At 46.4% G+C, this 26,049-nt stretch overlaps 4 protein-coding genes across 17 annotated transcripts in view; 2 read left to right on the top strand and 2 right to left on the bottom strand.

The window, feature by feature from the left end:
• Nucleotides 1-3,404, top strand: LOC100680243. Its single transcript, XM_003427050.5, has 3 exons — nt 1-2,304; nt 2,401-2,673; nt 2,755-3,404. The coding sequence occupies exons 1-3, from the start codon at nt 2,126-2,128 to the stop codon at nt 2,924-2,926; spliced, it is 624 nt and encodes a 207-aa protein (XP_003427098.1). The 5' UTR covers nt 1-2,125; the 3' UTR covers nt 2,927-3,404.
• LOC100115228 (phosphatase and actin regulator 4B) overlaps nt 1-26,049 on the top strand; it is a 154,083-nt gene that overhangs the window by 404 nt on the left and 127,630 nt on the right. For 2 of the 9 annotated variants that reach the window (XM_016981761.3, XM_032597468.1), the window contains exon 2: nt 3,461-3,547. In XM_016981761.3, coding sequence (XP_016837250.1) covers nt 3,461-3,547 — 87 coding nt within the window. Of the gene's footprint in view, nt 1-3,460; nt 3,548-5,480; nt 5,663-9,264; nt 9,845-22,485; nt 23,129-26,049 lie in introns of those variants that run through there. The other 7 variants (XM_016981764.3, XM_016981765.3, XM_032597467.1 and 4 more) reach the window with 7 other exon arrangements.
• On the bottom strand, nt 12,182-14,843 carry LOC100115374 (beta-1,4-galactosyltransferase galt-1). Of its 4 annotated transcripts, XM_032597470.1 has the most exons (7): nt 14,329-14,535; nt 13,987-14,192; nt 13,691-13,909; nt 13,064-13,623; nt 12,737-12,981; nt 12,514-12,672; nt 12,182-12,440 (listed from the first exon to the last, which is right to left on the bottom strand). In XM_032597470.1, exons 2-7 carry the CDS (start codon nt 14,107-14,109, stop codon nt 12,253-12,255), a joined length of 1,494 nt encoding a protein of 497 aa, XP_032453361.1. In that variant the 5' UTR covers nt 14,110-14,192; nt 14,329-14,535; the 3' UTR covers nt 12,182-12,252. The 4 variants fall into 4 exon arrangements, with proteins under 4 accessions (XP_032453361.1, XP_032453362.1, XP_008209350.1 ...); XM_032597471.1 differs by having other exon boundaries at nt 13,983-14,843; XM_008211128.4 differs by having other exon boundaries at nt 12,182-12,455; nt 13,987-14,684.
• LOC100679738 lies at nt 16,759-18,906 on the bottom strand. 3 transcript variants are annotated; one of them, XM_032597472.1, is made up of 4 exons: nt 18,352-18,906; nt 17,805-17,967; nt 17,274-17,724; nt 16,759-17,208 (listed from the first exon to the last, which is right to left on the bottom strand). In XM_032597472.1, the coding sequence occupies exons 1-3, from the start codon at nt 18,437-18,439 to the stop codon at nt 17,706-17,708; spliced, it is 270 nt and encodes an 89-aa protein (XP_032453363.1). In that variant the 5' UTR covers nt 18,440-18,906; the 3' UTR covers nt 16,759-17,208; nt 17,274-17,705. The 3 variants fall into 3 exon arrangements, with proteins under 3 accessions (XP_032453363.1, XP_003427092.1, XP_008209352.1); XM_003427044.4 differs by having other exon boundaries at nt 16,759-17,189; XM_008211130.4 differs by lacking the exons at nt 17,805-17,967; nt 18,352-18,906 and having other exon boundaries at nt 16,759-17,189; nt 17,274-17,633.

Here is a 26,049-nt window from a genome sequence, read left to right as displayed (position 1 = left end):
GTGCTCTATGGACGTGTCTGTGTGTGCCTGGTGTGTGCTACTCCAAGAGAGAGAGAGAGAGAGAGAGAGAGAGAGAAAGAGAGAGCAACAAGTGTGCGCCCGATGGCCGAGATCTGTGCGTACACTTTACCGGGTTGAAGGTATCAAAGGATTCCCTGTGATAAATCGCGCGTGCGGTGCAACAACGCTCTGTACGTATACGTGCGTGTGGAAGAGAGAGAGAGAGAGAAAGAGCTGGCCTTCGGGGGGAGAGTCGAGAACCTCCGCCGATTCTTTACGGCCTCGCGCACGCGCGCGCGCGCGCGTATTGTTTATGGTGTGTGTGGCGGCTTTTTTACGCTGGATTATGGTGTATGGCTGCATGGGCAAAGGACACAGTTCGCTGCGCTTTTAGGTTATGCGTGTATACTCGCGCAGGAAAGTGTAGAGGTGAGATTTTTTTCTTCTCAGTCCAGAGAGAGAAGTGCGTGTGTGGGGGGCTATAGTAGCAGGTAAAGGATCCGGTGTGCCCGTGAGTCAGAATCGAGAGAGAGAGAGAGAGACTGCGTGCGTGATTCTCCGCTGGAATCGATTTGATCTTGAATTTATTCGACGGCGTACACTCACTAGCGCGTTATCCCAAAAGGAAGTCGTTTTTTTTTTCACGCCTTACAGTGTAATATTTTCTAGCCGCGAGGAAAGAGCTATCGGGCTCGGAATCAGCTGTTTCATTCAAACGACTCGAAAATCAAAGTTCAATGGGTCGATCAAACTTGCTATCTTTCGAGCGGACAATGTCGTGTTAACTTTCGCACCTACATACCCGAGAACTAGATCGAATACGTACAAGTGTGCGTACGCTCGTCGATAAGCTATCGATCGAATATCGCAAAACAACGCGCATTATGCCCGCACGTATGACATACTCGCGCACACGCGCGATAGCTATAACTGTAAAATCGGCTGGAGCTTGCGCGTAAATTTGCATATTTCCACCTTCCGCAACTTTCTCCGCGTGTATACGACTCGAGAGCATGTGAGCGGCGCGCGCGTTTGAATAAAAAAAGGATTCGACGGCGGAGGCGAAGAATGCCGGGACTCGACGAGCTGATATCTCTCGCTCGCGCGCTGCTTTTGTGTATAATGGCTATATAGGCGCGCGCGCTTACTACCTTCGCCTATACCGCCGGTATATACACAAACATCGGCGAACGCGCGCGCGTGTGTGTGTGTTGAACTCTCGGGGAGAGGCTGATTTATCTGCGGGAGATTGACGATAAGATATTATGCGTGTGCCCTGGGACGACGCGCGCGTGTGTGTGTGTGCGGCTTCAATGGTTTTATTGTATTTGGGAGAAATCACGCGGACGATAGTTGAAGTCCGTGTGCTATCGCAAGAGAGTTATTCCGTATTTTCGAGCGTAATCTGTTCTATTTGTTTATCGGGCGTTATCAGGCTGCTCCGATGGAAAATAAAATAAGAAGTTTGTTAATAATTTAAACAAAAAGCTACGGTGATAACGAAGCAGTTTATCTGAGTGGCGCGAAATGAAAAAAGTTCGAATCGTCCTATGTTATAGTTTTGCCTCGCTTAAAGTTTTCCCGATATTATAGTTATACGAAAATTTCGTTGGCTCGGTTGGTCAGTTCGCGCAGAAATCTCGTTTACGCAAGTTCAAAACAAACGCATCGCCGTGCAACCTGGTGTCTTGCTTGAATTACAGACATTAGTTTAATACACGGCTATCAGCTGCGCTTTGCTCATTGTGTGTTTACAACGATTACGTTTACAAACAGTTGATGATAAACGTTGTAGTGTCGAATTCGACATTTCCCACTTGGTAGTCTGCGCTTACGCTATAGTTGCGCAACGGTTCAACAGATGACGCTAGGCGCTCGTCTACGGGGAGAATTGTTTTCATTTGTGTCGGTCATTCGGCATTCATGTCGAACTTTCGTTTGTGCGCGCACTCAAGGACGTTATAAAGTTCGAGTAAAGCAATAATTGTTCCGAAATACTTGCGAGTGAAGAACAACAGTGTGTATTAATCCCGTTTCTTGCTAGAGTCAGATAGTCAGTAGGAAGAAGCTGAGATAGAAAATTGGAGAGAGGAAAGTCGGCATAGGTTATGTGTATGCTGACAAAATGTCAACACCGTATTTTGCTGAAGACAGTAATGCCCTAGCTTTGGCACCGATTCTGAAAAATACTGTGGATAGGCTGGCGGTCGATGCCGATAAATATGACTATATCATGGCATTTTTCATTGCGATCATGGCAGAAGGTGGATACCGTGTGATGTGCCTCTACAATAAAGACACAGAGTACGTATTGTAGACAAAATAATACTCTTCTGTTCCTTATTATTTGTGAAGTATGTCAAACCTTATAACGATACTAATAACAATGATCTTTTCTAGAACTTGGAGTACAGAGCTGACTACCATTCCACCTTGTTGGAAAAGTGAAGGCAAAAGTACTTATAGAGTAGACTTTCTGCAGTTCAAAAGGACTAATGCTGGAATCAGACTTATCGCTATTCCCATGGGTGATTGGATTGTTTTGAATTTGATGTCCAAGGAAGATTATATAAATATTAAAACCAGATCCATTGCAGTCAATGTTACAAAATATGTAAATATGCACAATAAGGAACTTGGAAAGTTCTGGCATCTCAAGGATTTAGCTATGAAGTAAGTAGTGAGGCTAAATTATGACTGATATGACTATAAATACGTAGATCGAATATTAATTATAATAACGTTCAACAACAGGTTTAAGAATAATCTTCTGGCACCTCTGCACTCAGAAATTATGATGGTAATAGGCGTCGCCAGTCCAAGTCTCATAGGGATTCCAGATGAAATAAGACAAAACATCTGTAGAATGCTGGATACAAAGAGTCGAACAAACTTGGAGAAGTCTTGTTCATTTAAAAAAACTTGAGCAGCTGAAACAGCTTTGAAAATTGATACTTTGTAAATAGTTGTGTAAATTCAGACTGTCTCAAATACTGATCTTCCACGCTAGTAGAAAACTAAAAGAATTTAATGTGATTAATTAAAAAATATAGCAGATCTTCAAATGTTATTTTGTACTGATTTTGTAAATAAGAGTTAACGATAAAACGCTGTGAAACGTATTGAGTACAATGTTACGATTCTACGATTTGTTAATTTAAGATATTTAAACGCGAGTTGGATTAAAGCATATTTCTATACTTTTATATTGTAATATCGAAATTAATCCTATGGATTTGTTCTATCGTAATTAAAAATATGTATTTTTCTATCAAACTGTACGAGTAACTTTATCGATAATTTGTACAGCGAACATATTTTGTACTTATTTAGCGTCTTTAATCTTACAATAAAAGCTCTTTCTCGGAAGAAATCTTTGTACTTCCTTGAACAGCCTGAACCAATATTCAACGTCTAAACTTAAGTTTTTACTAAACGATCGATTTTTACTGTTCCACAGACGAGGCTGAAGATTTCGGAAAGGATGTGACGAGCGACGGCAGTATTTTACAAGAAATTGACAAGCCACTCAGTAACGGTGATATCGGTGAGTACATGAAAAGCTGAATTCCATATTTCATCCCCGATGTATATACACGCGCGAAAGCTCGGCGTGACAGTTTATCGATTCGAATGCAAACGCTGTCAGCGGCGTAATACAGCGGGAAAATCCTCGCACGTTTTTACTCGAGCCATTTCCCCCCAAAAAATCGACTCGAATAGGCCAAAATCGAATTCATAGCGGGCACTTAAAGCCACATAAACATCGTGCTCGCGCGCGAGAGCGTCGAAGTGGCCGTAAATTAAGCGCTGGCGACTTCCTTCTCCCGTCTCGACCTTGCTCGAGACCTAGAAAATTCTCGCGACTTTTTGTCAAACTTCCCGACTTTTACGAGCGACCCGTAAATTTTCCCGAGAGCAGGAGTTATATACCCTCGAATAGGATCCCGATTGATGAAGATTTGACATTTTTTTGACGATCGATACTACACACTATATGAATGCACAGTGAAGACGCGGCCTTATCGCATCGCTGACGGCCCGACACCCTCGACTTTCATCCGAGGAGAGCTACGGCGGCAAGATGGGATCTTCCGTTTCGATAGAGACCGGCTTCGCTGCCTCTGGAAACTGGGTCATCCAAATCTTTCCGCGCACTTTAGCCGGCCGTGGATCGTGGTTTGAACGCGAATTTTCGAATGTCTCGCGTCCTCGTGCATTTTGCATGCGCGGGCGAGGAGATTTTCGGATTCCGGACGCGCGGATCGCTGTATTATACGAGCTCGGCTCGCTGTGCGCATCGGAAAATGATTTCGTATGCTCGTGTTATGGCGCGAGGTTTTTCGCGAAGGATCAGTTTTGCCGCGAAGATGAGTTTTTTTTTATTGCGAGGGCTGGTCTGGAAAATCCTCGTACGATCAGATTAGATTTCTTCGAATTCTCGCAGAGATAACAGACCACTGCGGAAAAATCCTTATCGCGCAACGATAAAACGCGCGTCTAGCTCGCCTTATAGAAGAACGCGCACAATGCGAATAAATCGCGTTGTTTATACTCGGGTTCAACTGGCATTTCGCGAAAATCGCGCGCGCGTTTTGAATAAATTACAGACATCAGCGACGTTGCGCAAGCCAGCGCGTTATACGCTCTCCTCTCTCTCGAAAAACAAACACACGTCCATGCATTTTCCCCGTCGATATGATCAAAATTATTCGATAAACCAGTTACGCGCTCGGGATTTGAAAGGCTTGGAAATGTATAGGAAAGCTGGAATGAATGCTTTTAAAAATAAGCCAATAAAGCAATGCGAGAGAGCATGGGTCGAGTTAGAGCTCTCTCTCTCTCTCTCTCTCTCTCTCTCTCTCTCTCTCTCTCTCTCCCCGTTGTGTGTTGTTGAACAAAAAAGGATCCACTGTCTCTTTGCGCACCGATAGAGTACACCTGTTTGCAAACAACGGCCCTCTTCCACTCCCCTATTTCCCTGAGTAGGCCGAGCGAGAGGTCACGTCCAAACGCAAGCGGGTCAGCATGAGAGGGTGGAACCAGTAGACAAAGGTGGCCCGACGAGATGAGCTGCGATTCTGAGCGAGATCTAATTACGGGGGATCGCGAGAGGAAAACAGTCGGCGTCGAGGCGCGTTCATTGAGAACCCGCGAGCCCTCAAAAATCGCGAACGCAGCGAGCAGCAGCAGCCTTGCCGTGTATGTGGAGCAGAGCAGCTTCGCGCACGCTCTCGCCGACCATCCCAGGGGGTATAGTATAGTAGGGTAAGAGCGGCTCCCGGCCCGCCTCGCCTCCCAGTAGTAGCGCGCGCGTGAGCCGTCCTGGACGAAGTCCTTCTCTATCTGCAGGCTTCTTTGCGCAGCACACGCGCTTGCGCCCTCTCTCTCTCTCACTCTCTCTCTTGGCGCGCGCTTTTCCCGCTTTGGCCGATATACGCGGGTGCGCGCGCGCGCGCGCGCGACGGAGAGAGACTGCGAGCGAGAGGAGTGGCTGCGGCTGCATCAGTAGTCGAGGATCCGCGCGCGCCGCGGCGGTCGCGTGTGTGCACTTGTTTGGAGAACCTTTTTCCCGCTCGTGATGGCTTGACTGGCACTGCCGATCGTCTTGTGATATATACCTACCTACGTTTCTTACGCATACACCGCACAGCTCTATACGGTACGTCGATCACTGCGCTCTGCGTTCACCGGTGTGGAATATAACGGGTAGTGTGGTCGTGAGTGAGAGGGCTGTACTTGTCGAGTCCTAGGAAGGGGTGTGCGATGATGGAAATAGCAGCAGAGCACACCTTTGTACGCGCGGGGCGGTCTAATTACGGGATACGGCGCGCGAGGTACTCTTGTGCGTTATCGTTTTACGAGGGAGTCGAGTAGATTCAATTATGATAATGGCTATCGAGGCTCTCTCTCGATTGGATTTTCGGGCGAGTTTTCGCGTTTCGAGAGGCAGAGCCAAGTCCTCAGTAATTAGCGTCGGATTTGCGAGAGATAGTCGATCTACTCGCGCGACAATAACCTTATTGCGATGGCTTGATGGGCGACTGCAGTGTGTGCGTGTGCTTGTGTGTGTGTGTGTGATCGAACGTTATCGCCGTTATTACTCCCTCTCTCTCACCATCAATATTGTCCTGGGCATTGTTATCTCTCCCGGCATCTACGTCTTCATATTATGCATTATTCGCGGAAAGGCCGGATTATTCCCGTATAAATAGACACTCGCGAGAGGGAGATGAGGTTCTTTAATTACGTGAGAGGGAGAGAGGCATATGCTCGGGGTAATTCTAAAAGAATTATTTATGCTCGCTGCGTCGAGACGCCCTACTGGAAAGTATATACACAGAGAACGTTGTGTCTGCTGCAAAGACGCGTTTTAAATGTCAGAAACAAAGGCGGAAGTTTCATGAAATCAACGGAATTTTGTTAGTTTCATCTCGCTGCAGCCGACGAGCGTTTTTCCTTTCAACGTAATTATTCCTCCTGATACGCGCGTACACGGGCTTTTTGCGGAAATGTTAATAAATTAACGTGAAATCTCAATGAAAAGCGAGTATTTCCACGAGCATTGCGAAAAAACTCGGATGCTCGCACTGATTAATAAGCGAACGAATCCTCCGCATTGCGCGCGACTTCCTTATAATTATAAACAACGGTGATGCGCATCTGCTCGCGCGAACAAACGCGATTTCCCGAGCCATAATCAGCAAACTAATAGCCGAGTACCGATAAGCATACAATGGCAAACCCGTTGCTCGATATCAACGCGCATCAGCCGTAATAGCCCTCGAGAACAAATTGAACGACGACGAGAGGGAAAAAAACAACAATAAAAGCGAGTCTCTTACGGCTTCTTCGCCGCTCGTTTAAATCCGCGGCGGAAAGGCAATTTTCCTGATGAAGCTGTAGCGCGAGAGGAAGCGCGTCAAAGGAGAGCGAGGAAAAGATGAGCCGCGGTCACGCGAGGCGGAATCACGTATTCTCTCCCAGCTGATCGAGGGCTCCGCTGATTACGGATAGCTCCGGCGTCGACGCCGCATCCCCTCATCTTCATCCGACGCGAAACGTTTCATTTTACTCTATAGCGCACCTCCTAATCTCTTCTTGGTATCTGCCCGCTGCACTTACGCACTCGAATGCTGCACATCGGAGGCCGCGAGCTAGAGAGTAACAAGTGGAGAAACGAGCCCGGCATCCATCATCGACCCGGCGTAAATCTCTCCCTCGCGTTCTCTTGCATATTCGTATAACGACGCGCGTTTTTCCTCAAGATGGAAAAGCGCCCCGAGATAGCCTTCATATTTCTGCTCGCTTAAACACACGGCCCTGTCCGCACGCGAGCCATCGCATAAATACAGGCCGTATGCATGCAGCGCTGCTTCCTGGTCGCATCTATTCTGCTTGTACACCGCGGCGGCAGGATTAATGCCCGCGATAAAGTCGCGCTCGCGCTGGCTGTTTTATCGCGCGATTTTCACTTTTCCGCGAGAAACCAACGCTATTGCCTCTGTACGAGTTGAAAAAAAAAATTTAATTTTCGTCCGTGCTGCTGAATTTTCAAAGCTGGATACTCTTGAATTTATAATTAGCCGAGGGACGGAGAGATAACTTTTTGTTTTTGCAACTCCGAGCTTTAATCCTCACCTAGATCGAACTATTTTTTAAAAGATCAAAGCAGCGATAGCTCCGCGATAGAGGAAAATCGTTATCTACGACGCGCCGTCGATCGATCTCGCTCTTGTTTACCGCGATGATCACTTCCATAAATATTTACAACGCGTTCCGCAATTCCGAGGGAAAAACGAGTCCTCGCCTCTGACAAAAGCAAACTGTATATCCAGGCTAAAGCAGCTCTTGACATCCATCCCCGTCATCGTTCATCAGCACTTTTCCCTCCTCACGCTCACACGCTCGCGCACGTGCACTTAATTATGGAAGATTATCGTTCGGGCCGCTCTAACAAGTGATTCGATATTAAAAATCCGCCGAGTCCTCACTTTCGGTAATAAGCGTGTCACGAAGCACTCGATTCTTCTCTCTCTTTCTCTCTCTCTCTCTCTCTCTCTCTCTCTCTCTCTCTCTCTCTCTCTCTCTCTCTCTCTCTCTCTATTTGCGCTATCTCGTCGATCGATTGTCGACCGAAGAGGGAAGCCAAGACCATCTCATCGTCGCCTCTGCGCGAGGAGAGAAATTTTCACTTGGATTGTCCGAGTTTCTATACGAGAGTTTAAAGAAAAATTCGCAGGAGAAACTTTGGAAATTTTATTCGCGATTATGATCGTCGATTCGAAAAAGGTCCCTCCAATTTCGCACCGCCGCAGGCAACATTCATAAGCCGCTTACGCGCGCATATATGAGTGCGCCGTGCGCAAACACACGCGGGCTGGCTTTGTTTTCCGATCCATTTATTGGGCCCGGGCCAATCAATCGGCGCCTCTGAGGCACTTTTTTCCAAGCCGCGAGAGCTGGAGAGTATTTTTCCAATCGACGCGGGAATATTCATGGCCCGTCGAGTTTTGTTTACCCCTTTTTTCGCGAAGGAATTCATTTCCTTTTTTTTTTTTTTTTTGCTTTAACGATGATGGCTTATTGATGCGATATAGGGGCGTAATGAGATTGAACTGCGTAACGCGTTTTGTGCGTATACCCGCGACTTTGTAAAATCCATCGGCGGCCCGTTAAGTAGCAAAAGTCAAGGGATGATAATTGCGTTCGCGATAATGGTATTATTCCTCTCTCCCATCAGTGCAACGCAGGCAATTCAATAAAGGGCTGCAGCAAAATTGCGTCATACTTTTAGTATAACGATCTTCGTCCGCGCGAGAGAGCTTGTTTATCAGAGTAAATTGAAACGCAGTAGTCCGCTTTTGAAAAACTCGATTCTGCGATGCTCATTTATTAATTAAAGAGAAGACATTGACGTTCGTTGAAAAGTCGACAGTAATAAAAGGCTTATTCTCGAAGGATATCCCCTTAACGCCGTGTCGCGCGGTATAAAACACTTTGCTCCTTAAATCGCCGGCTCGCATACACTTTTTTCTCTCCGCCGGCGCGTCTCTAAAACCGTCAAATCCGTCGCTATATAAGATTACGGCTTACGTCGCAAATGAATGATGTCCTCCTTTATCGCCGCGCGTTATAAAATAAATCAACGCGGGGGCAGTAGCTCGACGCGGCGGCTCGTTAAAAGCGAGAAGCTAAAAAATTATTGATGATGAGAGAAAAGTAATGTAACGCGGCAGCAGCCCGACGCCGATTGATTTACAGTTACGTTTTAGCACATCCGAAAAGGGGCAGGGGGAGGTGAATACACGCATCGCTAAAAGGACGCGCGGATCAACCCTGTATACGCACATAAAACGCTGACGATGGAGTTGAAAAAGAAAGCTGACGGATTGAAAAAAAAAATAGCCGCGCGTCGCTGCAGTGATTTATGAAAGGGCGCTGCAAGGAGCGAAAGGAGAAAAACACCGCGGATGCTGCTACTCCGGTGACGGATCGACTGCTGCTACACTCGAATAATTAATGGCCCTCGTCTACTCCGCTCGGAAGACTTCCGATGAATCATAGCCGTCGCGAGGCCGAAATATAAGCCCGGGAAAGTCGGAGGTGTGCTATGTAACGGGGAAGAAGGCGAAAAAAGCGCATAGTATAATTGCATCGGTTGATCGAGCGAAGATCAGCGTCGCACAGCAGCAAGTGCCGCTGCCAGAGTTCGCGGATCCAACATTCGTGGGATAAGAGACGACGACGGAGGAGAGACGGAAATCAGTCCTGTGGCAGTTCTACTCCGCAGGAATGCTAACGCACAGCCACAGCGACGGGGAATTTCCAATTTACTCGCAAGGTACGAGCATGTACATGATATGCCTATTACATCCCTGTGTGTTGAATTGTGTGTGAATTTTTTTATGAATATTTCGCGGCACATCAGATTTACCGCAGATCCCTTAACGCGGCGATCGTTAAAACGTTTTAGACGATTGCTTTAGGGATTAATAAGCTCGTCCTGATTACCCATTTGCCGCCTGGTTTCACTAACAATCGGAATTTCGATGTTACGCGGCAGCGCTGAGGTTCGTCCGCGTATGCAAATCCGCGCTTCGCACACACACGTGACTTTCCGTCGAAGCGTCCGGTGTAATTACGTAACCGAGTGATTTTTCGCGAGCCCTGCAGGCTTTTCGATCAAATTTTAAACTACCTTTTCGCTGCACTTGTTGCCGGCCAAACAGGTTTGAAAAATTGAGCGGCGAACGTGAATTCCGCAATCGATTGATTAATAATGTCGCCGGTAAGTGCAATTATGTCGAGGCTCGTTTACGCGAATTCTCTGAAATATTATAATGTATCATATAAAATTAGCAGCATGTACACGCGGTTCGTTCGTTCCCGCTGCGAGATCGGAAAATGAATAAAATACATATCATTCGGTTCCGCGATATGTACATATTGAAACTGTTTGTTAAACAAGCGCAATACACGAGGCTGCTTTACAATTCTAATTTCGTTATTAATAATACGTTTCCATGTCGCTTGAAATTCGTCTCGTCAATATTGCATACGTATATGAATAATTCAAAATCAAATTTAAAACTATACGAGCCTAGAGAGTGAGCGTGGAGAGTACATGGTTTACAGTGTGCAGCAGCTACTCAAGAGCAGACTCCGCTGGGCCGTCGCCGCGTGTACTTTACAGCTCCAATCAGCTTCGTATACGGTATGGTGGTCGGCTCGGCTCCGCGCGTGTGCATACTCTTCGGAGTTTGCGAACTTTGATACGAAATTATTGGTTGAGCAAACGCAGCCGTGCCGTCTTGACCTTAGCCGGAAGCTGCCGCCGGCTGAGAAATGTGCTCTCGCGGAAGTCAAGAGGGAGAGAAAGGCAGAGGACTCGACGATGTCGCGCAGTTTGTTCATTAAGCTTCGCGATGGAGTCGACTGTTTTCTCGTGATTTCGTAGACGAGCTGCTTTCTGGATAAATATTGGGACGACTCTCGCGCGGAGTTTTGGGTGTTTGCCGAAAACGGAAATTTATCATTAATTTTTTCTCGAGCTCGTTTACTCCTGACCGCTCGCTCGCTCACTCGCTCGGATTGGTAATTTATTTGGTCGTTCCGAGTCTACGCTGTCTTTTTAACTTGACCCACTTCCGCGGGAGCGCGCAGCTGAAGCTTGATTTTATTTCGCCAAAACGAAGCTTCGATCCGCGAGCGAGCGAGCGAGCGAGGGAGAGCAAAGTTTATTTGTCGTAATGAACCTTGACTCTCTCGCTCTGCCTCGAAATTTCCAATAAGAGAACCGCGCGAATTCCGAGACACGTGACATAAACCGAAAACTTTTGCCACAATAGAAGCAGACGATCGTACATGCGCGTCTCCTATAAGCGGGTCACCAGCTCTCGGTACACGTATACCGCAGCCGCGTATATCAAGAAATTGCAATTTCTCTTCACGTTTTGCATAAATGAATTCATTCACGTACTCAATTACCATAGAAGACACACTGCGATACATCATTCGCGCAAGAGCAAGCTGGGAGAGAGGAGTTGAATGAAAAACTAGCTTCTTCGCCGAGATTAGCATGAACTTTAGCCTCGGATGATTTATACGCGGAGCACTTTGACACGAAACGCAATACACACGCGCGAGACAATATCGCGGAGCCATCTTCTTCCTTTTCCACGTCATTCGCGTCTACTATTTCGCGATAAAGTCGATTCACGAGGAAAAACGTCAGTGCATCTCCGGGCCAAAAAATTCCCCTTGATCTTGGCGCGGAAGACAGATGCGGGGGCCGATAAGGTTGACAGGATCATCCTTGCACGCGCTGCATGTCGATGTACGAGCACTGGCATACCGCCAGGCAGCAGCAGCAGCTACTCCCGGAAAGTAGTTCATGTGCGCCGTCGAGCTAAGGGTCGTTTAAGCTTGCGTATAGCTCTGCGCGCCCCTTTATGCGATGATAATCTCTGCCCCGGGAACATTCTTACGCAGTATATCGGAATGTGGGTTAACTCGAGGGCGCGTGCAGTCGCCGGGGCTAATTGCGCGTCGTGCATGTGTGGAGAGGAGATGCAAACTGCCGAGTTCAGCGCGTTGGCTTTTGTTTGGATTAACGTTTTATGAGGGATGACTGCACAGGCTGTGTGTGTTTGGCTAACCTTGAATTGATTAGATTCCATTACGGTTCTTCGCCGACGTTTTATTACAAAAGTAAGTCCAAAACTTAAACTTATTACAAAAATACATTCGTTAGGCAGTACTATTTGGTAATATCTTTTTCAACACAGCCGAGACTCTGGCTCCCAGCTCGCTGGTGTACCTGTGAGCGGTGTTGTCGATGACGGTGTCCCTCAGCCAGCATACCAATTCGTTCACCTCGCAGTATCGGTAGTGCTGGGAGCCCGCGATTTCCGGATCGACCATCTTCTCCCCGTAACCTGGGCCAGAGGATGCTTCATCAATTTTCGTCGTACGATGCTTTAATTGTTTTTAGAGAAAACAGCTACTCACTCGATCGAAGTATCAACGAGTACTTCTTGGTTTGCCAGACTCGATGATTTCCCATTTCGACGATTTCCTGCCCCCTTGCAATGTACTTGCTTCGGTCGTACGCCGGGTTGATTCGCGCCAACCGCGTAGTTTTAGTGTGCAACGACAATTTCGGTATATCTGCAGTTCGCAATTATTGTTTGAGATCGTGTAGAATCAATAGAAATAATCGTCGAGTATTTACCTGGAGGGTTCTGGGGCACCGGACTGTCTTCGTGCATCAGATAAAAGAACATGTTTCGCAGCATGAAGCTCGAGTACACGATCTCTTCCGTCGGCGGATCCAGAAAGTCCATCATGTCGTGAAAGTTCAAATGCTTTCTCGGCACTATGAATTCATCCAGATCGGTATTAATGACGTACTTGTACCCTCCCACCATCGTACTTCTGTACAAACAGTCGTTCATCGCAGCGAAAATGCCGTTGTACCTACGAGTCGAATTCAAAAGTTTCAGCAACGTCGAGGACGATGGCTTGACAGCTTACGAAACTTAATAAAACTGTACCCAACCTTAAATTTCTCTCGTACAGATAACGCGCTGGAAGTTGCCAGTGCAGGACCGTGGCGAGACCTTCGCTCTCGTAGTGGGCCAAAACACGACTGACCTCCTCTGTCACAGAAGTGTTGTAGAAGGTGAAGTGCTCCACTCCCATCATCCGGTAGAACTCGACAAACTCGATCAGATTCGCGTACTTGTCGTAGTCGTGATGCAGACTCGGTACGCAGGCCGCCATGAATCGATCCTGATCCCCACTATCGATTCGCGTCGTGTAATGCACGTCCACGAAACTCTGTTTGCCGACATCTTCGTAAGTTTGTCCACTTCTGGTCGAAAATGCGATTTGCGACGGTAATCTCCCGTCGTCCGCTGTTACCAGTCTGCAGAGTACAAAGGCGGCCGAGTACTGCATCCCGAAATTTTCGGTCTTGGCTACGATTCTCACGCCGACTGCCGGAGACTCCATGTAAACTTTTTGCGACTTGGCAAACTGCGGCTCTTTGGCAAATTTGTAGTAGCACGTCATCGGGGTGTCCTCGGAATCGACGTCCAAAATCGCAATGATTCTGATCTGAAACGTTAAGGGTTCGTTAAAATTCGCTTCTTGAGTGGTTGAAGAGGGATTTTTTAAAATTTACCAACGCCCATAAATTTTTGCTGCTGGCATTGGGCACTTCCTCGAGCACTACTTCGGGTCTGGGATCCAGATAAGCCGAGAATATCGCTGTGTTTGCATTTTCCGACGTCCTCCACGTGTCGTGCAATTTTGATAGTGTGTTCGATACTTCAGCCATACTCTGAACTTTCTTCATGTTGGCTCTTCTCGCGTCGTGTAATAGCATTAACTCCAGATCGTACTGTATGTGTAGTGCGAGAAATATCAATGAAAGTTTAGGTGTTGGATGTTGGAAATTTAACTTTTGTACTTACGTACCTTCCATTTTAGCAGTAAAAGAACGACGAAGAAAGTACTGCAAAGAAATATCAAAATCCTTAGCCAATACTTTTTCAGTTTTCGAGGTATTCCAGGGAATCGAACACTGTTTATAAAAACCATTTTTCACGTTGTATAGTCAGTTTATTTCTAACGCTGTGAAAGTTTCTCAGCGACTGACATCGACTGCAGCGGTTGTCATTCAACTAATAACAGTAAGAATCAGTTACGCAGATAACGTAGACTTATAAGCCCGTATCTCCTCGACGTAACACTTGTGTGATACGGCATTGAGAACGAAACGTTTAATCGATTCATACACAGTTTATATTTATAACCTACAAAATTTCAAGTCTACTTTAAATTTACTTTTCGTTATCGTCTTAAAAGTAAAATCTTTCATTATACACAAATTTTCAGAGATTCATTTCACACTGCAACTTTTATTTTTAGCATTCTAATAAAGGCACGTAACGCAGCTGTAAGAGCTGATATCTCCAACACTAATTTCACTCGAGCTCTACACGCAGCTGGACCTCAAACACGACTGGCTCTCTTCCTTTCAATCAGTGCCCCCACGAGCCTCTGCGCACGAGTTACGCTCTATATTTAGCTCTCGCCAGCTGTAATAATTGGCTAGCGGAAAGGTTAGGTATACCTCGTGCGCCGTCGAACTTTATTTTTACCGCTCAGCCAGCGTGTTTCGAGTCGCACTATGACATTCTAAAGAATCGATCGTTTTGAAGTGGAAGAAAAAGAACTTTTCTCGTGAGCGCAAGTAAATGTTCAAAATCATACTTGAAAAATGTATTCGTATATTGCGGCTACAGCTGTCGCGGACATTATTTGGCGTAACTGAAGAAGTATAAACTTTATTTAAAATTCTCCTTTACCGACTCAAGATAAATATATCTAACTATAGGTTACGACTTTCCAGCAGTATCGCGCGCGGTGGCAGAGCCAGCCGAGCGAGCTCGGGCGTAGGTGGGGGAAGAAAAGCGGCATTAAGTTTCCACACAGTTCGAGGAATTAAACTCTTCTCTGCGAGTGCATTCTCTCACTTAAAAGCAATTGCACTTCCCAAACGCGCGTGCAGCCGTACGGAGCATATTGATGGCATTTCCTTTTGCGATTAATTGCTCGCGAGAGCTTTTGTCGCGTTGAGCCTACTCGAATTTCAAAATTAAACGCATCCGTTGAGTCGTTGATGCCTTTCGCGGCGTATATGGGAGCAATTTGAACGCAACTTTAGTTTGCCGAATAAATTGCCGCGCGCTGAAGGCTTGCTGTGCTCGTCGCGAATTAATATTGCGAGTTTGTTCCCGAATTAACTTGCTTCACCATTTTTACCAAGGATGTAGATTAAAGTTTTAAAAGCCTTATTCACGTACATGTTTGTCAATACAATAGTATGGAGAACACACTTGAAAAAAAGCTGAATTTTTTCATGCATTTACTCGTGAATGATGAAACTTCAATAGACACTCCGTTGAGCAAGTGCTCCTTTAGCAAACGATTCCGTTGGAAATCTTCCGGTTGAAAACCTATTTATTTCGCATCATGCAGAGCATCTCGACAGCAGCGCATATGCGCCTTTACATCTTCGGGCTCGCGATGATGAAAACCCGTCTCTGCTCTCGACCTTGGCTCGTACACACGACGGCGAGCTTGAAAAGATAAGTGGGGCTGCAACCCCGTTTTCTCTCTTTCGTAGACACTGCGACGAGCGTCTCCGCATTCAAAAACGTCGGCAATCAGCCTCCGGCTGACTCTCGTTCTACAAACCAGCTCAAAGATGACTTTTATTTAAATTATCTTTTCGAGCGAGCTCGTGAATCGCTGAACTCGTGTTTTTGCGTGCGACTTTCGGTATCGTCAGTGCAAACAAAAATATCTTATCACGATAGTGATCTTATGATGCATTAAATTGCTCTATATTAGCACGACTTTTGAGAATAATTAAGAGTATACAAGAGTGATAAAGTGAAGAATAAAGATAAAAATTATTTCCAAGCATGAACGTCTCTAAATGAGCAATTTTGTTCTGCAAGTACTTTAAAGAAAGCACATCCCGAGGGCAAGTGCCCTGTCGTTCAAAGATTCACGAGATCCCATTTAAGGCAGTTCGTTCGTCGTGTGCGTTAGTACTGCATTGGGAGGAAGCGCATAGAACGCGAGTCTCGCGCCTGCGCGTTGGATACGTAATCGCTCCTTGCTTTTATACGCTCCTGAAGCGATGACAAGTACGTCAACGACGTGTCATACGAGTAGGGCGGATACGAATATGCAGATGTGCATTATTCCCGCCGTATTTCGTATTTAAAAACAGCGGCGGGCTAAGCTTTTTTGTCATAAGTATTCATGGCGAATTAAGACCACTTTCTAGAAAATTAGGTTGGATTAGAGGATGGAAAATCCTTCTGTAATTTGCGCGATTAATTGTGACCTTCTCGCTTTTGAACAAAGCAGTTTTGCCTTTCCTCGCTTAACGATTACAAAGAGTGCAGTTGCTTTAATTAGTCGATTTCCGCGCAGGGTCGATGAATTTTCCTCGCTATCGTTATTTAGCTCTCGAGCTTTAACGTGCCGAATATTTAGGAACTTAAAGTTCTGATGCATGCCTCAGGAAGTTAAATTGCTGAATTCTCATTGATTTTCAATGGATCGTATGTAAAGTAGCGCATAAATCACTGCAAGCTTTCATACCAAACATTTTGATTATTAGTTTTTCGAATGTCATCTTTTACTCATACAAATAAATTGATGCAAGAATAAATCATTAAATTATTTATTTAAAAAAAGTTAAACTCCAGTAATAACAACAAGTATTAAAATTAAAAATGGCTACTGATAAACTATTTTACAGTACTACATAATATTTGACTCAAATTATACATTCACATGACCAATTTTAGCATCAAGATTTTCAATGTCAGAGTTGTCCACATTTTCTAAATTACTTCGTACACCGTTCGAAAAAATTGCTAATCCAACGGGATAAAATCCATAGCTGGCTCCAAAATCGGATATACCTTTTTTGTCTCTTGTTGATGACTCCACGGCAGGGTATTCGAAGATCGATGGTCGATGTTGTTGATTGTAATAATTATTTTGATAAAGCGGTCGATTTTCTTCAGGCACCACGTAAAATGGGACGAAAAATTGGCGTACAACCATTTTTTGCCAAGGGTCTTGATCGACTTCTGCAAAATTGAAAAATACCTGTACCCTTTTAGTAATATTTGCAATATAAGTTAATTCAATGATTAAATTTTAACTGCACTCACCAATATATTCGATAGGCACAGAATCAACAGCCATGAAGCATAAGAAAAGTAAACAAACTATCAAATGCTGGTAAATAGTCATTTTTCTCATACGAACGTCTGAAACTCACTTGAATTTCAGGTCAACTGTTAACTGGAAGAAGGAGCAAGCTCTTTATATCCTCTCGATTTCAACGACTTTGAGCCAATATTTGAAAAAAAGTTAGCAGTCTGATGTATAATGTTTCGAGAATGTTACTCTGTTAGTATGCTTTAAAGAGAATAACTTGAGTTACATTGGCGCTAATTAATCTTAATTGTGTGAGTCGCAACTTTACTTCGTTATTGTTTTTTAACTGTGATACATAAATAAAAAAATCTTATTCTACTACAGTCAGAACCTATATACATTTGAACAGTGATATCATCACGACTTATCAAATTTGACTGAAATCAGCGACCCCAACCAGATCTGGAAGTAAAGAGAACCATAGTTTATCAACAGCTTGAAATAGACTAAAAATGATAGATAAATCAATCGCGTTTCATTACCCGACTTCGACAAACGAGTGCGCCGAGTTTTTTGTATTCGAGTTAACAGATGGCGCTCTGTAACCATTATCTTCGTCCTCGTCCTCATAAACTGGTCTGACGAACCAGTAGAAGGGAAATCCATAATTCCTAGTCTCGCTGTTCGCTATGATATCCTGATCATCTGTGAAAGCAAAAAGAGTTAGGAATCGTAATAGACGAAATTCGCCAAGAATAATACTCGCTAGATTGCGATCCTCCGATGAAGAGGTAACTAATTTTTCAATTTTCTCCGGGATAGAAGTTTCGAGGAGAAACTTTATCAGAATAAATTTAATGAATCGATACGTATTCGCAGTGCAGAATGTTCATCAGTAGCCAGTTCTTGTTTTTATTAAATAATTTACACCGAAGCGCGCGATATAAACGAGAAAATAAATATTTTCAATCTAGAACAAATTGCTTTATCGTGGCTTTGAGTATCTTATTGCGTTATCGAGAGCTGAAATTTTAAAAACATCCCACGTATCTCCAAAGTCAGCGAATTCTTTTATATCAAAAACTTTACCTTTCAGCGGTGCTGCAATCGCCATGTCGACCATCAAACAAAAAATAATCAGCCCTCCAAACAGCGACAAACTTTTCGTTTTCATCATTTTTCGCGAATTTCTCGTTGGCTCGGCAAAATTAACTTATCGACGACACGTTGTCGCTCGTTCGACGCTTCAATCAACTGAATTGCAGCTAGTCTTCGATCCCTTATATATAGGTGCACGCACAGCACACAGACACACATGGACGTCGCTTTAAAAGTCGCGCTAACCTCGCACCGCGGGTCAACAGAATGAGCGAGGCTCTAATTATTCGAAGCACAGCTGGCGAACGCTAATTGCGCGCGTAATAGAGGCAGGGAGATCGGACGGGAATTTCGACTATTGGCGCAGACTCCGAATGGAATGTACTTGAAGGCGCATACTTAAGGCAAGAATGTCGCTAAATCTTCCAACGATTGCCGACGTCTGGAGTCTAATATTGACGGAGCGCGAGTCGCTCTTGCAGTGTGTAGCCGTGATTCATGAAGTCTTCTTCGGAAGTCTGCATAACATGTAATTAACGACATTCCGAGGACGGCATAACATGTTTTTGGTGGAATATTTTCCTGGCGTTTGTTTGTTTGTTTTTGCTAAAATTGAGCGATATCTATTATTTATACCTTCGACGAAGAAAACGTACTATTAATAATGAAGCGCTGTTCTGTCGAGGTCAGCGTTTTATAAAGGAAAATCAATTTTAGTCATTACTATTTATACGGAATTCCGAGCTGCGCAGCAGCCGAATACAAATATACATTGAGCAAATTTTCGCGTAGCAAATCATCCAGAAAAGCAGCGATTTCAGTTAACGAAATACGAAATTTCGTTGATTAAATAGCGAGACAATTTATCGGATTTGCACTTGTCGTGCTATCGCTCAATCGTCCGGACCATAATTCGTTAAGGGACACAAATAACACGATCTGTCCTAACGACGATAAATCAGTCGATTTCCGTTCAATAAAGGGCCGGAGTTTCTCCTTTCGTGCAAACTTAGTTACACGGAAGCCGATGAAGAAACGAGCCATAACTATTTATCAGATAGACCATATGTGTGGCCGGCGCAGTTACGGAGCAGCGATAACCGCGCGCAGTATAAGTTGGCGTAAAAACTTCGTTTCATCGCGACCGAGTTGCTATTATTGATACGATAAGCGCAGGTAAAGGCCAGCCTCAAATCGAGCGTTATACGATCCGAATAACTGACCTTCAAAAGCTCGCTTGAGTCGCAAAGCACTGATACACACAAGCGTCATCTCTTTCTTCGAAAACACCCCGATTACTCGAGAAGCGATTGGCCAGCGGAAAAAGTCGGGTCGCGTATCGGGGCTGAGCATCGAAAAATTGCGCGGCTTAAATCGATACACAGAAGCCGTACTTCTTCTTCCTCGGAGAGAAAGAGGCTCTGTGGGACGGCGGGCCGAGCATTGTTGTCCCCCCTTTTCCTCGTCCGATCCCCCTATACACCGTATACGCGCAGCGGGTCTTAAGGTGCAATTTTAGCCCCTTAGGGCCGGCCTGCACTCGAACGACGGCGTCGGCTTCAAAAGCAGCCGGCGCCACTGTATCCGTACGCTCGGTTAGATTGAACTGCGCCCGCCTCGTAAAACTGCCACGATATGGTGTTACGTGAGAGCTTCGGCGATGTCGACCATATACAAGAGACACGACTCGAACATTCATGCATGGATGAGTGACTGATTTTTGTTTTTACTTTTCTCAACGCCCCGTTTGCAGAAGCTTGTTTTTTATTTATCCAGTCTAACGTTCCGCCAAAATTGCAACGAAATTAGCGCAGTTATCGTAAAGTTTTAACGCTTTTCAGAATGGGCTGCGATTACCGCGAATTTTACGGTAATTTTTATCGGGCAATACAACGCCCCCTGGAATAAGGGGTTGTACCTTAACTCGCCGGCGTTGTTTTCAGAAGGTGATTCAATCCGATTTAATTCGGCCGAACGTCAACGCGTCGCGTATAATCGATTAATTTACACTTGCGGTTTCACATGCGCACGCACGCGTGTCACATCGGGCGGGCAAATGTTAGTAATTAGGGAGATAATATATTCAAGAGCAGGTGGATATGGAGTCTGCGCGGAGCATTGAGACCCGCTGTACATTACACCAGCGCGTGCAGCCTAATTGATAGAGCAACGCGTGCTGCTCTCTACTTTACAACAGCTGCGAGGGTAATCATTATTTAATCGCAGCGCTGACTCGATTAATGCGGGAACAGCCAAAACAAACAATCGCGAAGTCGTAGTGGGATTTACCGATACGTCGCTCATCAGTTCGTCAGTCTTACATTACCCAACGGGGATGTTATAGGGTCGGACACGTTCCCCTAAAGCCCCGTACATCCAGTCTCTTTATTTCCGTATTTGCCTCGAGGATCTCGCTCGTCGTCTTTCCGCAGAGACTATACGAGTCATTCTACGAGAAGCCACTAGGAGAGAGAAGACACTTTGCGGTCAAAAAATTAAACGCTTAGTGAAGGATTTTCTGATATCGAGATTTCCGAATATTTTTTAAATGATTTTTTGAAAACTCGGTCTGCTGGGCGTGCCCTCGAAATTGCCAGAGAGCTCGATCTTTCCACCGCAAAGCGTACGACTTCTCGCAGAGTAACTCGTATACGCGAAGATTCACTTTGCGCGAGTGGCTTTATCGGAGGGTTGGGCCCTCAGGAAATTCCGATAAGAGTCCCTTCGCTCCCCCGCTCGAAAGGAGAAGCCTATTTCCGGACGTTGACTTCGCCAGACCGAAAGGAATTGCCTCGCGGCGGCGCCTCCTTTTCGCTTCTTTCCCCGAGTCTTATTTCGAGTAGACGTAAGCGCTGGCTTTGGCTTCTCTCTTACTCGCGCTCTCCCCCGCCTGCATTATTAAAGTTTGCATATTTTTAGCCGGATTTTCTCTCCGCGCGCGCCTTCCCGAATTAGTTTCATTGCGGCTGGAATCGATGCAGCGACGATCGACTTTGTGGCAGCTGAAAGAGATGTTATTCGAATTGCATCTCGTGCAAACGCGGCATTAACCGGCGATTCTGTAAATCAAACGTTAACGATCGACGCGCTGCGCCGTGAATCAAAATGCGAATTCTCATTAGCCTTCGAAATAAATTTTCGCGGAAAAGCTTCAACAGCGAATCTGCTAATCGTTAATCGTTAATTTTGCAAATGGAGCATCGGCTCGAATAGCTCGAGCCATAATCCATCGGATGCACGTGTAATATATGCGCGTTTTCGCGGGCCGAGATTAATGCATGCGTGCTCCGGAGTAATTGCTTTCGAGAATCTTTTCCTCTCGTGAAAAAACAAGCGCTATCGAATCCGAGCGCGCATCTCGCTAAAAACGAGATCTTCGGAGATTACATCAAAGCCAAGTGTATTTGCGGAGCTCCTTTTTATCGTAAAAGCTCCCTGAAGAGCTGCCGCTCGAAAAATGAATCGAGAAACTTGCAGCGCTCGCTTATATACACCGAAACCGATTTCCCCCATCCACTCGCGGATAAAAGTTTCGAAATCAACTTTTCCCACCAGCGGACGATCGCGTAACCGCTGTCATCGGCTCCGCGGTATTATCTCTTGCGTTTACACGATTCGCAGATTTAAAGCGTAGCGCTCGATTAATTAAGCTCATTCCCATTACGCAAGCCGGCCACGTTCCTCGGGAAACCTGCCGCTAATCAATCTCTCCGCGGCCGCGCGTCGATTCTATTAAAAGCCAAATTCCAGCGCGCAATCGTCGTAAAACCATCTCCTCTCTATCTCGACGCGCATCGAGTCCGCAGCAGCGAGCCACACCTTTTTTCCAGGTAGGCGTGCACAATACCCTCTCGCGCGGCTGCTCTCATATCCCAGCCGCGTACGCTAATTCGAGGCATAGAGCAGCGCCGGCCGACGCCTCTTCCAATCCTTTCCGGTCGAGCGGTCACAGAGAGACCTACTCTCCGCGCGCGCGTGAGAGAGAGAGAGAGAGAGAGAGAGAGAGAGAGAGAGAGAGTCTATAAGCGTCGACGCTGTTCTCGTCGTCGTCGGACGAAGGGTTTCGCGCGCTGGCGTTGGTGCGATGCAGCCAGCCGATGAAGCCTCAGCAAGTCGCAGAGTACATCGAGACGCGGCCCGTGTAAACACGTTCGTGCAGCAGACGCCTTGGTTCAGTTCAGCCGACGACGCGGCCGAGCTTGCAGCAGCGCCGCACGCAATCAAGCCTCGTGTCATCCACTTTACCGCTGCTGACACACTCCTGGGGCACTGCTTTGCATCGTCGCGTGACATGCTGCTGGCTGTCTTGTACCGGCTGGGCGCTCCGCACTTGACCTTGTGGGTGTGTGTGTGTGTGTGTGTGTGTGTGTGATTCGTGTAGAAGAGACTCCGATCGAGAGCGATCTCCTCTCGGCACTCGCTGATCCGTGAATTCAAAGCGCTAACAACCGTACCACCACCTCGCGGAACAGCTCTTGAATTTCCAAGTGACACAAAGGAGCAGCTCGCACCGGAATGAAATGATTTAGAATCGCGCTTTAGATTCTCCAGGCGCCGCGCGAGGAAAAACTTCTCTCTCGAGTGGCGTAGCTGCTGCATCAGTCATGTCTAGACTGAAACCGACTTCTCCTTTGAAGACACACAGGAACGAGCCGCAGCCGAGCAGGACGTGATCCCGCACAGCACTGCTCCAACTTCGTACCCCGGAGTTTTCTTCCTCGCAGTATAAGCATGAACAGCCTTTTGCGTTTCGGTCCTTTTAAGGATGGTGAGTAGTGCCAATCAAAAGAACCCACTCGGAGATCCTTTTCGGGGTCGCGGCTAGTCTCGGAACTAAAAACTCGTGCCACACGTCGCTCTTTAATTAACTCGTAAATTTTTTTACTCGGCCAGCTATGCTCACTACATTGTCCCGATTCCATCGCGGATTTTCGAAAACCGCGCGCTCGCCTCGTTTGCACGCATCGACGCGAGCGAGTACCGAGTGTACGTTTCCTTGACATTCGACCTGGATTTGAATGCAGGTATTTTTTACAAAAGGTAAAAAAAGAAGGTAAACAGTGCCGAGCGCGCGCTAATTGGTTTATCGGATCTCGTTTTAACGCTGCCCCTGCGCTGCTTCCTCTTTACAGCGTGTAATTTTAGAGACTACAAGAGGAGAACGACACGAGGCATATTTTGCGGTGGGTTCTCCATCGCCGATTTAATTAGATTCGCAGGTCCTAGTTGCGTTAGCGTCAATTTGTTGTAACACATATAAAGCGCAGTGGTCAAAGCTCCGGTTTATTAACGAATGAACGATTAGCGCTTGCGAAAATTAATTAGTCGCCGATGACCGCAACGCTCGCCCGCCCGCGCGCTATTAATATATAGATTCGCGTGTAAGCATTAGCCATGCGTTAAGTGCAGGTGTATACAGCTTATTTCTCCTTTATGATAACAGGCTCAAAGCGCCGAGCCTGCAAAGGAACGAAATCCTTTGATCCTGACCCCTACCGGACTTAGAAATTGTAATGAAATTAATGGTCATTGGGTGTTATCGGCCGCCGCAGCTGTTTCGAGGTACCGCCTGCGTTTCATCGACTGTGTAATCGAATACTTTGTCACTGTAGATTAATAATTATCACTTCGAGTTACCCTCGAGGTACTTGGTTCGTATACATGCAAGACTATGGCGACGTCGCGCTCGATGCATAATGCAGCCTTCTAAAACAGCCTTATTTCGCGCTAAGAAGACTATGAGACGCGGTGTCTGTGTATAAGAGTCAGCCGGCGGCGCCCAGACGATTCTGTGTGAGTGTGTATCATAAGGACGACGAAGACAACGACGACAGCGTATAGCTTGTGTATAAACGATGAAAGCCGGAGACTAGGCTTTGTGCCGCGTAGCGATTTCGCAAAGGGAAGGGAGTCGACGACGACGACGACGACGACGACGGTTACATAACAATGAACCGAGCGGGAGAGTCGCGTCAGCGAACGACGAGGTACTTGAACTCGAGGTCCGAGGCCTGTAGTAGTGCTATACAGCTCCTCGGAGCCTCAACCCTCAGTCGACGAGAGACTTCGATTTTCTCACCTCGCGAGTTTCATTAATCAGTATACAACAGAGGCAAAGGCGTCGCCGAGATTCGAGCGGAGATGAGGGTGGCTTTTACCAAGATTTTCTCTTCTCAAACAGACTTTACTTCGTATAAGTAAATCGGAGATGAATGGACGATCGATCAGCCTTCCAGAATTTCACTTTCATCGGCCACATTCGCCAAGCCGTTTCGTCACAAGTGCTCTCCTTCAAAGATACAATTCGAGCACTTTGCGCTTCTCCTCCAAAGCTCAGTGCGCAAAGCTCGCTTGGATCTTCCCTTTTCCTCGTTGCAAGCTGTCACAGCGCACCCCGAGCTTTCTTCTTTTACACGCGTGATTCGCAACGCCGCTTTAATATATTCATATACTCAAAGCCGGTGCGTGCAAAGGTCGAACCTGAAACTTGACAAATGCCGCGGTCGCTTTAACGGCACCGATCTGCGGTACCGCGGCCTGAACAATCAATTAACGAACTCTCCGCGGGCGGATTCAATTGAATCTCGGCGAACCGCAGCCGGGCCGAATGAAAAATTACCGACCCTCGTGCGCGAGCGAGGAGTTTTATTCACTCGCGAGAGCAAAGAGAGAGAGAGAGAAAGTCAATTAGTAACGGCTATTTCGATTTTGATAAACCTTTCTCCTTTGTTTTCGCGATGCGGAATCGGGAGAAAGAAATGCCCGAGTCGCGGCGCGGAGAGAATGAAAAAGCTTTTAATGCACCGCGGAATCAATAGTCACGTGCGGCGAGGGACAGCAAGACCGCAAGGTCGAACTCTTTTTGTCCTCTCTCTCTCTCTCTCTCTCTCTCTCTCTCTCTCTCTCTCTCTCTCTCTCTCTCTCTCTCTCTCTTCGGAATCAATTAACGGTCGAACAAGCGCGGGAGCGCTTTTCAGCGCACTTATCTCGTAAAAAGCTTGTTGAGGTCGTAAAATACGCCCGAGGGAGCGATGATGATCGAAGCGGCGTACATAATTACGAGAGAGAAAGAGCCTCGTGTGCATCATGTATATGTGCCGTCGGGTAGGTATAAGGTCAGCCGGGAGTGGTCCTGTTCGAGCTAATTGTGATTAAAGCTGAAGCCGGCTACACCTGCACTGCGCCCAACACTATCGCAAGAAAAAAGTGTCGCGCTCTTTGCATGTTAGCAACGAAGCTCTTCTGCGGGACACACCCTCGGGGATGAAAAATCTTTACGATCCGAGCTTGCAAGGTTACGGAATGGATTGGCTTTCGCGTGCGTATCGAGCGCATCGCGTAATTTATGAACTTTAAAGAGTGCACAGACGCTCATCACAAAAGGCAATAAGATTAAGATCGACATTCATAATCCTCCAGACGCAATATTAAAAACCGTCCCCGACGAAGCGAGCATATGACCCGCCTTCGCACTCTCGCAGTCCATTGATTTCGCGAAACGTATAACACGAGCAGCAGCAGTATCTTCCGTAACGCCGTCGCTTCCGCTCGGCCGGTTGCGCGCGTATTGCCCGGCCCTAAATTCAGCTTCTCCTCGTCTCCCGAGCAATGAGGCTTGGTAAATACGCTCGGCCCCGGAGAGATATGGCGGAGGTTAACGAGCTCGGGAAACGAGCGCGAGAGAGGAAA

Source organism: Nasonia vitripennis, chromosome 2, assembly GCF_009193385.2.
Source record: "Nasonia vitripennis strain AsymCx chromosome 2, Nvit_psr_1.1, whole genome shotgun sequence".
Lineage (NCBI taxonomy): Eukaryota > Metazoa > Arthropoda > Insecta > Hymenoptera > Pteromalidae > Nasonia > Nasonia vitripennis.
This window is presented reverse-complemented; position numbering and strand designations above follow the sequence as displayed.